The sequence below is a fragment of the Penicillium robsamsonii genome (genome assembly GCF_028829455.1).
Source record: "Penicillium robsamsonii strain IBT 29466 chromosome Unknown utg000005l_segment0_segment0, whole genome shotgun sequence".
NCBI lineage: Eukaryota > Fungi > Ascomycota > Eurotiomycetes > Eurotiales > Aspergillaceae > Penicillium > Penicillium robsamsonii.
In genome coordinates this window covers 1,249,458-1,264,052 of record NW_026643223.1, presented here as the reverse complement: position 1 = coordinate 1,264,052, position 14,595 = coordinate 1,249,458, and the positions used below count along the sequence as shown (strand labels likewise).

At 48.9% G+C, this 14,595-nt stretch overlaps 3 protein-coding genes across 3 annotated transcripts; 1 reads left to right on the top strand and 2 right to left on the bottom strand.

Annotated features, from left to right (window-relative positions):
• On the bottom strand, positions 1-3,059 carry N7447_008517 (ATPase P-type K/Mg/Cd/Cu/Zn/Na/Ca/Na/H-transporter; the record flags this gene model as incomplete). Its single annotated transcript, XM_057232779.1, has 2 exons — positions 1-2,582; positions 2,660-3,059. 2 exons carry the CDS (start codon positions 3,057-3,059, stop codon positions 1-3), a joined length of 2,982 nt encoding a protein of 993 aa, XP_057082321.1.
• Positions 3,060-12,410: 9,351 nt separating this feature from the next.
• Positions 12,411-13,664, bottom strand: N7447_008516 (MBL fold metallo-hydrolase; the record flags this gene model as incomplete). The annotated part of the gene is made up of 3 exons (XM_057232778.1): positions 12,411-13,123; positions 13,190-13,337; positions 13,401-13,664. 3 exons carry the CDS (start codon positions 13,662-13,664, stop codon positions 12,411-12,413), a joined length of 1,125 nt encoding a protein of 374 aa, XP_057082320.1.
• Positions 13,665-13,878: 214 nt separating this feature from the next.
• Positions 13,879-14,466, top strand: N7447_008515 (uncharacterized protein; the record flags this gene model as incomplete). The annotated part of the gene is made up of 1 exon (XM_057232777.1): positions 13,879-14,466. One exon carries the CDS (start codon positions 13,879-13,881, stop codon positions 14,464-14,466), a length of 588 nt encoding a protein of 195 aa, XP_057082319.1.
• Positions 14,467-14,595: the final 129 nt, after the last annotated feature.

Here is a 14,595-nt window from a genome sequence, read left to right as displayed (position 1 = left end):
TTACTCGTCGTCCTCGATCTCCTCGGCGCGAGCACCGAGAGTGTAACGAGTCTTGCCTTCCGAGTCGTGCTCCATTTCGATGGCGAGCTTGGAAAGGTGAGCAATCATGTTCTCGATCTTGGTATCGGCCTTGGAGCGGGTCTTGCGGCCAAGGTTGTCAAGAGCGGGGACGATGGTCAGGAGGTAGTACACAACGGCGATGATGACAGTCACACCGATGGAGTAGGCCCAGATGACAACGACGGTGACAATGTCGACATCGTTGTTCTTGGAGAAGTTGGGGCCAGCGGCGTCACGGGGAGAGGTCTGCTCCCAGTCGGGTGCGAGCCAGCCGAAGACACAGAACAAGGTGGCGAGGACATCGACGATGAAGATGGCAATAACCAACTGCCACGAGGGCCAGGTCTTTCCACCACGGGTAACAAAGATGAGCCAGTTCTCAGTCAGAGCAATCTCGAGGAAGAGAATCTCCTGGGGAGAACCGAAGTTCTGGATGATACCACCGTTCTCGAGGAAGAGAGTACCACGGATGATCCAGGTAGCGGCAGCGAGCATGATTCCGAGAATGACGGAGATAACCCAGATCTTGGGCAACTGCCACTCGACGGGGCGGGCTTCGAAGTGAGCGTTATCGTAGGCAACAGCGATGGTGGCAAGATCAGCGAACAAGGCGATGAAGACAATGAGGGCAGAGTCGACAGTCTCGTTGATGATGATCATAGAAGTAACCAGGTAGATCTCGAGGTGGAGACACAGGGCAATACGGTACTGAATGTAAGCCTTCATGCGCTGGAAAATCTGGCGGGCAAGCTTGATAGCATCGACGATGGTGGAGAGACCGGGGGCGAGGAAGACAATATCGGCGGCAGCCTGGGCAGCCTCAGTGGAACCCTCGACAGCGATACCACAATCAGCCTTCTTGAGAGAGGGAGCATCGTTGACACCATCACCAGTCATGGCGGTCAAGTGACCACGCTGCTGGAGCATCTCGACGACCTGGTACTTGTGCTCGGGGAAGACCTCAGCGAAACCATCAGCCTTCTCGACAAGGTCGTGCTGGGCAGAACCAGCGAGACCACCGTGGATCAGACGCTCAGAGTTGTAAACCTTGGTACCGAGGGCAAGCATCTTGCAAGTCTCCTTAGCGATAGCAATAGCATCACCAGTAAGCATCTTGACGGAGAGACCGAGAACCTGGGCCTCAGCGATGGTGTGGGCGGTATCCTCACGGGGGGGATCAAACATGGGGTACATGCCGAGAAGCTGCCAGGGCTCACCCTCCTTCTGGACGGCGACACCGAGGGAACGGAAACCACGACGAGCGAACTCAGTGACCTTCTCGCGGTAGAGCTTGGCCTCTTCAGGAGAGCAGGAAGACATGTTGAGGATGGCCTTGGGGGCACCCTTGGCGCAAATGTAACGGACACCATCGCAAGTGCAGACAGTGGTAATACGCTTGGAGACGGGATCGAAAGGAGTGTACTTCTCGGTAATCCAGTTACGAGAGAGGATCTCACGGGCCTTGGGGTAACGACGGAGGGTAAGGACGGTGACCTTGTCGATGGGGTCGAGGTTCTTGATGTTGTGGGAAGAGGCAATAGCGGCGACGGCCATCATCCAGTTGACATCAACACCCTCAGCGACGTAGGGCTCACGGATGGAGAGCTGGTTGGCAGTGAGAGTACCGGTCTTATCAGAGCAAAGAATATCGACACCAGCGAGGGATTCGATGGCAGTGAGCTTCTGGACAATAGCCTTCTGCTCGGCGAGGTAGGCGGCACCGACAGCGAGGGTGGTAGTGGTGACAACGGGGAGACCGACGGGGACACCGATAATCAGAAGAATCAGGGTGTAGTGGAGCAGGTTGTTGTCGCTGTGCTCGGGGGTAGCGATCTTCAAGTGACGGAAGAAACCACCAATCCAGGCGGCGAGAATCCAGAACATGACGAGAACGAGCAGGGAGGTACCGATGTTGTCCATGACGGCCTTGAAGTGACCAGAGTCCTGGGCACCCTGAACAAGGGCAGCAGTCTTACCGACGAAAGATTGACGAGCAGTAGCAGTGACAATACCGTAGGCCTTGCCACGCTTGCAACCGGTGGTGTAGTAACAGACATCAGCCATGTACTTGTCGACAGCGAGAGATTCACCAGTGATGGCAGACTGATCACAAGCAATGAGGGAGACACCCTGGTGGGTCTCAATCTCATCATCATCATCATCACCGTGCTTCTCCTTGAGGTCATCGGAAGTGGCGTTGGCGAGGTACTCCTTGTAGGTATCGAACATCTCGGGCTTGGTGTAATCACAGATCAGACGGACATCGGCAGGGATAACGGTACCCTCCTCGACGACAACGATATCACCAGCAACGAGCTCACGAGCGAGGATCTCCTCCTCCTGGCCGTTACGGATAACGATAGCACGCATGGCGATATCACCCTTGAGAGAAGCAACGACATCGGCAGCCTGCTTCTCCTGGTACCAACCGACGAGAGCGTTGAGCAGAAGAATACCACAGATAACACCAAGATCAATCCAGTCACGCAGACCGGCAGCGAGGAGGACAGCAAGTTCCATAACTATAGTGAAAAGCGCGTTAGTCAAACCAATTGGCATTGAAGACTCGTCAATGAAGACGGATATTCAAGCCACTTACCATAGAGAATAGGACCACGGAAATAACCAATGAACTGAATGAAAATGTTGGTCTTCTCGGTAACCAACTCGTTCCAGCCAGTCTTCTTGCGACGAGGCTCGATGTCGCTGGAGCTCAGACCAGAGCGAAGGTCGGTCTCGAGCCACTCATCGGGGGTAACGAAGTCATCCTGGGGACCACCGATACCACCGCCTCCGAACTTCCACCAGGGCTTCTTCTTCTCCTCGCCAGAGCTCAGAGCACCGGCGCTCGAGGTGGAGCCACGGCGGTTGGCCTGGGCAGTCGAGATGTACCGGTTCAGCGCAGAGTACTCGTCGAGGTTGCCATCGTCACCAGCGTCGCGGGTGTGACGCTCACCATTTTCGACGTCAACAGCATAGGAAATTCTCCGCTCCGCCATTGTTGTTGCTTCGGCTCACGCAGCCTTGAAACCCAACGATATGAGTATAAACAACGAAATGCCGGGATGACAGAGTCGGAACAGATCCTATGTAAAGAGAGGAAAGGAGAAAAACAAGACGGGTGAAGGAAGGACTGTTTTATAATGGATTACGGGGGGGTCAAAAAGAGAGAACCGGAGTGGGTAGGTGGATAATGAGGGAAATAAAAAAAGAGAAAATTGAAATTGGAAAAAATTGGGAAATAAAAAAGAAATTAAAATTAAATGGGGACTTGGAGGGAAGAAAGGTATTTTGCACAAAATCCCGTGTTTGTCAATTGGGAGGAATACTTCTGAAAATGGTTGCTGGGGGAGGTATAACCAGGTACTTTTTTGACCCGCTGAATGATTCCTTTCGGAATATTTTGACTTTTTGGGTATTTTTTCATACCTTTATTTTTTTAAATTACCATTTTTTTCTTTCCCCTTGTTGCTGGTACCTAGTAATTTCTTGGTTGTTACCAGTCTTTGCCCCTTGCCCTACCCAGAAAGCTCCAACGGATACTCGGATACAGCCAGTCATATCCAAGGTCCAGTATACTTAGTGGGGTCATCACTGCATTAAGATTAGCGCCAAAACAGCTAAAAAACCTGATACGCGATACCACTCTCTCCTTTGGAGGTCTCTGCTACCGGCAATGAGCTGCCGAGTTGGCCTCCACAGATTGTATGAACTTGGTACCAAATTTTACGCAAATTCTATGCCATAGCCGATGCCCCAGTTCTAACTATGCGCGATTTTTTTATCTGGGGTTTTGATCCTTACTGTGTCCCGAAACCCCCCAAAAAAAAAAAAATGGAATTGGCAGGGCGATTAGCAGTTAGCAGGTTAGTCTCAACGGAGAATTCACGGGCATGGCAAAAAGGAAATAGACTGGAATGCCCTTGCAGGAGAATGTTCCTATATTGAGCGACATGGTCCGAGGCAGACCCCAAGATAATCCATCGATACGGCTACGTTTTCATTTACTCTACAGGGTCCAAGCCTACCTATGTATACTTCGATTTTCCCATCCTCAACCAAATCCGGCATTTACAAAGTCACGAAGCAATGGGAAAATGCCACCATGAATATGGTGACGGCAGTATCGCATGGCTGTTACACCCAACCCATTTTAAACATAGCAAGGGGTCCGGAAGCGGTTGACTGACTTATTTTTATTATTGATATGTATGCCAATGCTGTTGGAAGCATGCCGAGCCAACGAAAATTACCGTACTCTTACCAGTTACGTACAACATGTGTATCATTATGTCATCAGTGACCTTTTTTTTTTTCTCGACCTTTGCCACTATCGATACGCACTCGGTCTTTACTTCCACTGCCCTCGCCGAAGCTGCCTCCTTCGTACCTTACCACGGTCGATCTTTGCCTCGTCTCTTTTGTTCCCCCTGGCCTCGTGGAGAGCGTCCCCAGAAGCGTCATTTAATTAGCCCCCCCTCACTGGTCGGCATGGCCGTGATAGTCCCCCACTAACTAGTAATAACCGGGCGGCTTTGATCGAATCATCGGGTGCAGACGCCGGTCGATGATTTCATCGTTGTTGATCGGCGGCGCTGTTCCCAAGCACTGACTCTCATATGGTCTGTTTGTACGGAGTACAGACGGCTGGAATGCTTCATGGTATGACATATGGCAATCCTTCTAGCTTAACTATGTTGGAAAAAGGTGACCGAGATGGCCGAGATTGGAGCGTGTCAATGTTTATTTTAATGTAGCTTTAATTATGATAGACTATTATTATCCTCCCGGTCAGCGCGTAGCTCCATTGATCGTCTTGACAGTCTGCATGACCAAAAAAAACTCTTCGGACAGGGAACAATCCCAGTTCGCGATGCCAAAAGCGCGTAGGTGAACAAAGCATAACAGGGGTCATCGAATACAGACTCGGGATGATCCACGTCCGAACCCTCCCATCAAGCTTCTCGGTGCATATAATATAATAATAATGTTGAATACGATTGGACGGAGACACTCGTTTTCGAATCACAATAGAGCAAAAAGTGCACAGTCACTACGGAGTACAACTACAGGCAATCACAAATCCCGCATCGCAACGTCCTTTTGGAAGCTGCACCCCGGCTTTCCGGTGAGTGCCCTTGGCAAGTCTTCTGGGGAAGACGACCAATTTCCTCAGGGCTGGGGTTTCGATCGTGCACGAGCCGTTGGAGATGGACAACGGCGCGGGAGAGACGAGATCCTGATATCCCGAGTCTACACGATCTAGACAAAAATTCTCTTCTTGTAAAGTTCAACATATACTTTGTAGGTACGCTACTGACGATCGATTATACAAGGCTGTTGTTAATCACTCCTCACAACCCTGTCGGCCATCCCGTATACTTCAAACCTGCCCGGCGCTTTCCGCGGTAGGCGTGCCGTTCACGATGCGAACCAATCGCACATCTAAACGAGAGGAAATTGTCCCGAATCTGGCCATAATATACAATAAATATCACCTTCCCATCTAGCACTGTACTCCGAACGAGCTATTGTTTTTAACCGAAATAATAAGAAACAGACCATCCCGCTTTCTCCCCGTGTCGTCACTCTGGATCCCCCTGTCTCATCTCTTCCATATCATCTGTATCTCCAAAAGACAGATAGCTCTTGGGCCAACCTCTTTCGGGAAGCCGGCCGCGAGTGGAGTCAAAATCCGCAACTAGCCCCTATTCGATGCAACGCCTACGCTTCGTCCTCCTGCAGCCCCGTGCGAGAGTTGAGGGAAAAAAAAATCAAAAGGAAAATTAAAAAGCAAAATAGCAAAAGTCCAATTGAGTTACGATCACTCCGGGGGATTCTCGCCGTTTAGCCCAAGGCGAAAAGAAATACCACGTCAGCCAAGACCGGCTCCGGCGGCAAGAGTGCACGATCCTGGAGAAGAGACGGTCTCTTCTCACTAGAAGTGTACCAAATTTATGGGTTGAGATTATCTGTTCAGATTAAAAAGAAAAAAAGAAAATTCTGCCGGGCCCACGACCTTTCAAATTCTCCAAAAATCAAGGCGCATAAGTGGAGATCTCTCTCTGGCCCCCCATATATGGAAAAATGGCTCGGCCATCGAAGCATCGAAATTTCTAGGAAATTTCTACGGAGTGCTTTTTAGGGCTATCCCCCACGCGACCCGTGGATCACGCTGGAAATTTCTGTAGGAGGTAGATTATACAATATAGGACAAAGCCGAGTCCACCAATTTTCATTTATGATGTAGTAACCATAGCATCGTCATTGCTGATCCTTGACCAACTCATAGTTCCAATATGAACGTAACCGGGGATTCACGGTATTCCCGTATGTGGCTGCATTTTGGAGGGGGCTGGGAAACATGTTTCATGATCTCCCACCGGAAGCTACACGAATTACCCCAAGTATCCCGTTAAGATATACACAATTTAATCTATATTCGTGGCAAATCGCGCTCGGTCGGACCTGTATATATCGTAACCCTCTACAAAGCACGATAACCTTTTCCCGTGCCCAGGATCCGACGTTCTTCGTAGGGTCGGGCGATCGCGCCGCTGATGCCGTGCGTGTTTGGAGGCGTTGATCTGGGGAAGCATATTGGGTCAATTCTGACGGCGAGAAGCACGGACTTTTCCGATCGGTGCTTTGTCCTGCGTCATGCGACAAAATGCCTCAAAAATTGATATGTAGATGATTGCCACCGGAGCGGAGCGGGTTGGAAGTTGAGGCTCCATCGTGTAAAGGACGGTGAGGAAGCCATGAATTACCCCCTCCCCTCTCAAAAGTTCTGTGTGTAGAGTAAACTAGAGGCTGGCCTATCGGTACCGAGTCGGCCATATCTCCTTTGGGGAAATATCTCGGAGTGGAGAGGTGCGTATTTAGGGTGTTCTGGATTTCTTCTAGAAGCCTTCTTTCGAAGTGACCGTACCATGGATGCAATGCAAGGTGAACGGGAGTAATTTAATCCTTTTTATTTCTGTTATTTTAGTCGGATGTCGGCATACAAATATGATAAGAATAACAGTATCACGTCATGACTCTTATCACGCCGCTTTCGCTATACCTTTGTTTAGACTAACCCAATTGTTCCTATTACATTGGAATACCCGGATATGAACTTTTCCCATTCGGGTAAAGTCCGAGCAGCGAGATTATCCCCCGAGTTCCCCACCAATCACCTCCTAGAAACAGCTGACTCGGTTAATTACCGTTCTCTTTAAAATACCATGTAAATTACCCAGGTTGGACATGCCGTGTTGTACCTAGGTAGATAGCCCTAAAGTATGTTATATTATGACAATGAGGGCACACAACCTAATCTCGTCCAAATCCTCCAGATCCTAGAATCCACATTAATTCCATTTGGCATTACTTTATCGGTGTCTACTGGCCAGGTATCGCACCAATATCCTAGCACCGTCTTGGCTTTCGCCTCGCAACCGTGTACCTACAGTAGCGCGAGTAGTGCGATGGGGCACGAGCTTCATCCAGCAATCAGATTCCCCTAAATCCGCTTAGCAGCGTCCATCCCATCTGAATCAAACCCTCACCGGTGGGCCAGAGGAGCATCAGGGCCCACTGGATGATCGCCCTGCCAAATCGTTGCTTGATTACGGAGTACTTTACCACGTACACAATAGTACCTTTAGCTTACCTTATGTGTTGTCCGAGGACTTTTCGCCGATCTCAGATCGTGAGGCATTTTCTGTCACTTTTTTTTTCCTAGCTGATTTTACACACACCGACAAGGGTTTCCGAGTCCCGTTATTTTTATTAGAACGTCCGCGGAGGTCCGTCTGACAACGCTACTGTCAAATTTGTCATTTTGATCGTAAATGGGCTTGGTATTGCCTAATATATTAATCCCCAAAGGACCTAACGTAACTGTTATTAGCTAAAAGGTTCGCCAAGCTATCTCAGCTTCACCCCAGAATTTTGCCCATGGAGTAAAGAAAAAACGCGGGTTGGACCTCGGGAATACTACTATACATATTCCCCGTGCACGGGGTGGCCTCACCCCAAGACCGAGTTAGGTATGGTGCCATATGGTTCCCGCACCTGCAGGACAGCTTTAAGCCTTTTGAGAGATTTATTTCCGTGCACAAGTCTAGACGCACTATATATCCCTCTCTTTATATTGTCTCCGACGCACTGTTTTTCTCTCAATTCAGCACTTTGTAAGTTACCTGAACCCATTCAACATTGAAACATAAATAACCTCGGAAATGCCCCCGCGTGTCTGTGCTTTCCAGACTACTGCCCGTTTCGGCTGGTCCCTGCCCGTCTACATCCTAAGCAGGTAATTCCCCCCCCCCCCCCCCCAAATATTGAGGCTTTTCGTTCAACACTATTGGATCAATCTTGGGATTATATCGGTCCCCTCTCGGTCTTGGCTGGTGTATTCGCCGATGCAGATCGGGAATCCCGTGTCGAAACTCCGACTCGGGCGACGCGGCACGCGGGAACTCGGCACAGTTTCAGGTTTTCTGATTGTGTGGTTATCCAGGTACCAGTGATTTTTTTGGTTAGATATCAAAATTTTGATCACTTCTTTCGTATTCGTGTGCGCACACTTTTCTCGCTTCCTCATTTTGCCGAGACCCCCGCCCCGGGTAAATTGTCTTTGTTTATTCACCTTTGGGAAATGAGTTCCTGGGCGCCACCAAGTAATAGCGGTAAAAATAACGGAGTATCTAACCTAATCAGCCTTGTTCACGCTGTTGTTTACTTGATCTTGTCCATCGTTAGATGTTGAGATCGTATGCTATGTTACACCTTTCTCTTGGCTGCATGCAAACCCTGTGTCGATCAGATCCAAGTAATCCTCTCCGGACACGCCTCCAATACGCACAGTCCGCTGGGAAACGCGAAAACGAACAATGCTCAACATCCTGGTCGCAACGTTCCATCTCTAGCTTCTTAGCTTCGGAGATTCACACTTTGGTTGAAACAACCTGCAAATCTAAATCTTATGTTTGGGATTCACCGAGTTTACACGGGGAAATATACTATACAGGATAGCTCGTGTAATCACGCACAAATCATGTCTAAGCTCTTCCAAGGATAGCAATGACGACATACGGGATAGCTCGCGTATGATACCTAAAATAGTAATGAATAAACAAACACCTAGGTCTCATATGGAGTCCATTAGACGACTTACGCGACCTCTAATAATAATCTAGAGACCAGATCACCACATGCTTTAGCCTTCCCATTTCGGTCGTGATCGACAGGAGAACAAACTCCCCACACTCCGACGCGAACCTCACAGGCAAGTGGTATTTCGGCGATGCAAAGAGATATTTTCCGCCCTTGCTACTGGTTCTCATATAGCGTACTTGCACATCATTATTTACTGTCATCTCACTATGGGGGATTGGCGTGACTTGAGTCCGGTGTCGGGAAGGATTTGTGCTATCTACTCCGTAAATTAGATGGAGAAATAACAAATCAGTGACATGTCAGTTGTTCCCCCTTTTGTGACGCAAGGAAAGTATGCACGTGCATAACGGACCTACATATGTAACAATTACCCTCTTTAGTATGGTAGGGTAATACATCTAGTAGTTGGTAGAATAGTGTGCTGTGCGATAAAACGTTATAGGTAGGTATCCCGAACTACTGTGCGCGAAGACCCTGGAGTCTACAATGCACACGCTCCCCTATCTCCCCCGTGCTGCAGCCGACCATGTACCCAATTGGGTATATTGATATTCCTCTTGGCTGTGTTATATCGATACAATATTGAAACATAGAGCAGGCTACTTCTAGATTGTACAGACCGACTTAAACGTCATAGTATTGTGTCTCGGACTGGCTGTCACTGCCACTTGGGCACCAGTGATCGGCGGTGTTCACAATACCCGCTTGATCCTGATTTTCTCCAGGATCGGAGGCAATGAGGGGTGAATGTGACGAACTACCGAATGCAGTACTTCGTATAGCAGTTGCTAGTTGCTTCTTGTTACTATTGTTAGGAGATTCGAGACTGCCTGCTAGGCTACGAGATAATTTCTTTCCTATTATGTGCCTTCGTGCGTCCACACATCTGCATAGCCACCGTTAAAGTCCCCGATCATCCAGTACCGATTATCAATCTCTGCCGGTACCTGTTGCAAATCCCGGGGGGCGGAGTCGAGGCCGCATAATATGGCTCAAACACTGGTTCAACATGGCTTTGTTGCTGTGTTCCAGGTCTTACAGGTACTGTATACTAGGGTACTGTGAGCTTATCCTGGGATACCTTGTCCCCGGCATGCCAAGGAAGACAGGGATAGATTCGTGGGGGATACTGGGGGATCACCATGCTGCCTGGCGTGCATGTTATTGTCTATAGATAGCATTCGTCGCGGTGAGTGGTTGGATACTGGAGTGGTCCTGCCAATGGGATAGGACACCAATGTGGGATTAAACTCCATGATCGACGATAGACAGGTAAAAGCCAAGATCCGACAATAGAATGGGAGAGCAATTATGCTCGAGTTTCACTGCTCGGTTTCACTAGAGCTTCTTGGCTAGGCAATATGGTTACTGGGCATTGCCCATGTATGAGAAGCTGAGGTCAGAACGGGGTGTATGATCGACTTCATCCTTGTTCTCATTGTCTTGGACTATCAATAGTCTGCTGTGAATCGGAGTCTGGATGACCTGCATACTCAAATACCGATTTACCCCATAATGGCAGAGTATACTCTGTATGAAGTACTTCGATAGTACAGATCACACCTGGGCATATGTTCAGATACAATGGAGAAAGTAGCAAGAACCATCGACAAGTCTCAAAATCAATGCGCGCAAATCATCCCGATGGTTGCGTCTCATCCCTGTCTCCTCCAAACAATCCTTGGCGCCGAGCCCCAAAAAACGAAACAGACGCTATTCAAAGACATCCTTGGCATGTAGCCTTCCATATGATATGATACGATAAAGTCATTCAATGATGTCAAGTCTATATTTTGTCTATCGCACAATGCTAGGAATCAACCCCTCTCCCTTGATCGGCTGATCGCCCTCATCTTGCACCTGTCCACCGACGCCAAGCCACGCCGTGCATCCCTTCCTCCCGCATTATCGTCTTGGCGAACATTTGGCCTCTGACCAGCCCCTTTTTTTTTCTATCAAGTCGGCGTGAGATGCATTCGGGCTTCGGTGATGGGGCGGGGTGGAGAGGAAAGGGAGTCGACAGCGAGTGTTGTTGGTAATGCTTGTTGTGTTTTCGTCTTGGCGGTGGCAGTGTGCATGCTTGTATTCCTCCATAATCCACATAAGTATGTAGCAATGGGGAATCCAGGGACGTGCTTCTTATCGGGGTTGTCGCCTGTGAGGGGATCGTGGCGCTGTCAGGGGCGCATTTAGATTTGTTCATGCCGATTATGCCAACGCTTCGGCTTACAGGCTTACTCTGCCGCTGAGGGATTTTCTTCGGCCAAGACGGCGACTGGTTGTTGGTTTGGATAGCTGTATGCTGTGTCTTGAAGGTTCGATAGATATTTACTACCAAGACATCTTGGCTGTAAAACAATGCACGGAGAGAGGCCCGTGGAGGACTAGCGCAGCTGACCCCAGCCGGGCGTCCGTAGGTGTAGTTGCCCCCCTGGGGTTACACTGTATACTATCTGTATTTTGTGAATGGTGAGGCGCTTTTATGACTTATCTGGATGTGGGCGTAGAACTAAACATGCATGAGAATGTGAGTTGAATGTAGGTTTGGGGGGTTTGATCAAGATTTGATGTAGTGGATAGAGGTTATATCTACATTCTATACTTTGTAGAACATGTACATCGAACGCTTTCGGCGGATGCGCGGTATTAAAGATCAATTGCTGCAAATTGGAACATCGAGATCAAACGGAATCAAAGTTGTTCGCATATAATTGCTTGGATATACAATATATATCAACGACCATGCGGCTCCAAATTTCTTATTATCTAATTTAATTGAGAATTTGTAGTGGAAGTTGCAATTGTTTTTTTTCTGATATATATCCCTCAAAACTGCATAGAAGCTGGCACTACAACCAAACCCGCAAGCATCAATGCCTACGCTGCTTGACTGCATGTGTTTCAGTATCATTCGCATTAGCATTTCACGCTTACTACCTATCATAAGTCTAAAACGGTCATCGACGTCCATCCGCATTCTTCCGATCGCAAGAAAATGCAGCAAGGAGATAGAGTGACGCCAGAATTTGGAATCTGATTCGAACAAGTTATGCCGAGGCGATGAGGAGATAGCCCCTTGATGAGACTCGTTGCTCCGAGCAACACATGCCATGTGGTTTCGCATCAAGACCCTGCGTCCACACCGAGTATCATGTTTCAGATAACAACCAATGTAACAAAAATCAGAATGTGATTTTTGTTCCTACGGTGCAGGGTACCAATGACCCGGGCATGTGTTTCTCAATCGCAAACTTGGCCCGCCAGCCCGAACAGTGACCTGGCATGAGCACGGCGGGATCAAGTCGTTTCAAATCGGCTACGGTGTTTTGGATTTGATCCGCATCGCTTGTGGCGAGATGAAATCCACCGACAACCGCATGGACAGGTACCTTCCCACCGGTGAGCTGGACGGCGTGTTTGGTGGTGTTGACTACACCAGCGTGGCTACATCCAGTGAAAACAACCAGTCCATTTCCTGAAGAACATGTCAGCTCAATAAGTTTGTAAGTGGGCTTTAGGGTGGGTATACCCTTGAGGTTGCAGATGAGCGAACGCTCATCAATGATGACTTCGTCAGAGAACCAGTCATTCTCATCAGGGTCATATCGCACTGCATTCTTCAGACCTGTCTCGTACGGCGTCACCCGTGGAATCTCCCCAGAGATAAGAAAAAAGTCATCAAGTACGGTGTGTGGCTCGCTCCGCTTGTCGACCACCGCACCTGCACCTTCAATCTCTTCAAAGGTAGGGTCAGCCTCGAGGGAAATGATATGCTCGGGTAGAGCAATGCCTCTGTAGACCGGTCGGTCTGGGTGCAAGTCCATGACTAGATCCTCAGAGCGGCTCTCAGCTCGTTTGGCATCGTTTATCATGCGGATTGCTCGCAGAAGACCACCTACACGAAGGTTAGAACCGTTGTAGAGAATATGCGTGAGAGTGTCCGTTGTTTAGAATCACGAACCGGAGTGATCTCGATGCCAATGCGACAGATGAATTACTTCCACGGAGGAGAGATTTGGTCGCAGTCGTTTCACATTCCTCTCCCAAGCCTCCTCTTCAGGACCCGCATCGAAGAGAATAGCGTGCTTCTTGTCGCCTTTAGTGGCAGTCTATATATGATAGGCTTAATATAGAACCGCATTCAAAAGTTCAATGGTAGAACATCGCCTTACCACCAGAATCGACAAGCCATGTGCTGCACAGCAAACATCCTCCAGCCTTAATTCCTTGTAGGCCTCCCCACGGTCTGTCAGTCTATGATTTGAGCCCATGGCAATTGCCCCCAGATTCCCTGAGACTTGGACGGTATCCGGGGCTGGGGGCGAGAGCGGATCTAGCTCATTGTCGATGATAACAATAGCTTCGAGAGAGTCCACCTCTTCGAGATTTATAGGTGTTTCCATAGAGTCACTAGAGTTACAATTAGAGGCTTTCATGGCCAGAGAAGGGAATGTTGGAGATACCCTAAAGGGTTTGATGTATAGCCTTGAATCTCTTTGAATCTCCCTGAGACTCCCCGAATCTCCGATATCATAAAGAAGTGAAGTTCCGAAGTTCTCCACAAATGCGGGGGAACCACTTCCCCTGACAAAATTGGCCTGTCAACCTTCTCTACATCATCTTCAGAGGTCTTCCTCTATATCTCATACAATGCGTCTTTTTCTCGACCGCCTATTCCTCGACCGCCTATTCCTCGTCCTCCTGTTCTTCTCTCCTGTCACAGCAATCGGCACATCATGCTTCAAAGTGGTCTCCGCACTGGTTAGCCGACCAGGCCACCTCTTCGATAAATTCCAGAGTGAAATCTGCGACGTTGGATGTCAGCCGACCGTCCCTCACTGGGATCTATGGACGCGCAACAACACCTTCGTCCCCGCCGTTCGCAGCCTGATGCAGCGCATGAATGTACCCCACAAGGAAGACGCTCTGCTGAAAATGGGCGACGATGTTGCGCTCAAGATCAAGGATAGCTGTGGACCAATGCTAGGTGGTGGAGTGCATATCTGCTCTGATTCAGAGACTCTGGCTGGGTTTGGCAATTGCTTCAAACGCAACTTCCTCAAGGCTTCGATCAAGCATCTTCCTACTTTGATCCCAATGGCCTCGGAGGAATCGTGCAAGGAGCAACTTCGGTTTTTGGAGAGTGACGAGCTGTGGGATATTACGATTCCTCAGAATATGAGGGATTATGCGAAAGTGTGTGACACTTTGGGGTCTAATGACCATGATGAATTATGACTTATATTTGGATCTGAAAGTAAGTAGTGTAAATAGTATTGTACATGTATACAGCGGACCTGTGAATTCCCTGTTCCGATTAGTTTGTTTCTCTTCCGGGTTGGCGCCCTAATACACCGTCACGTAACC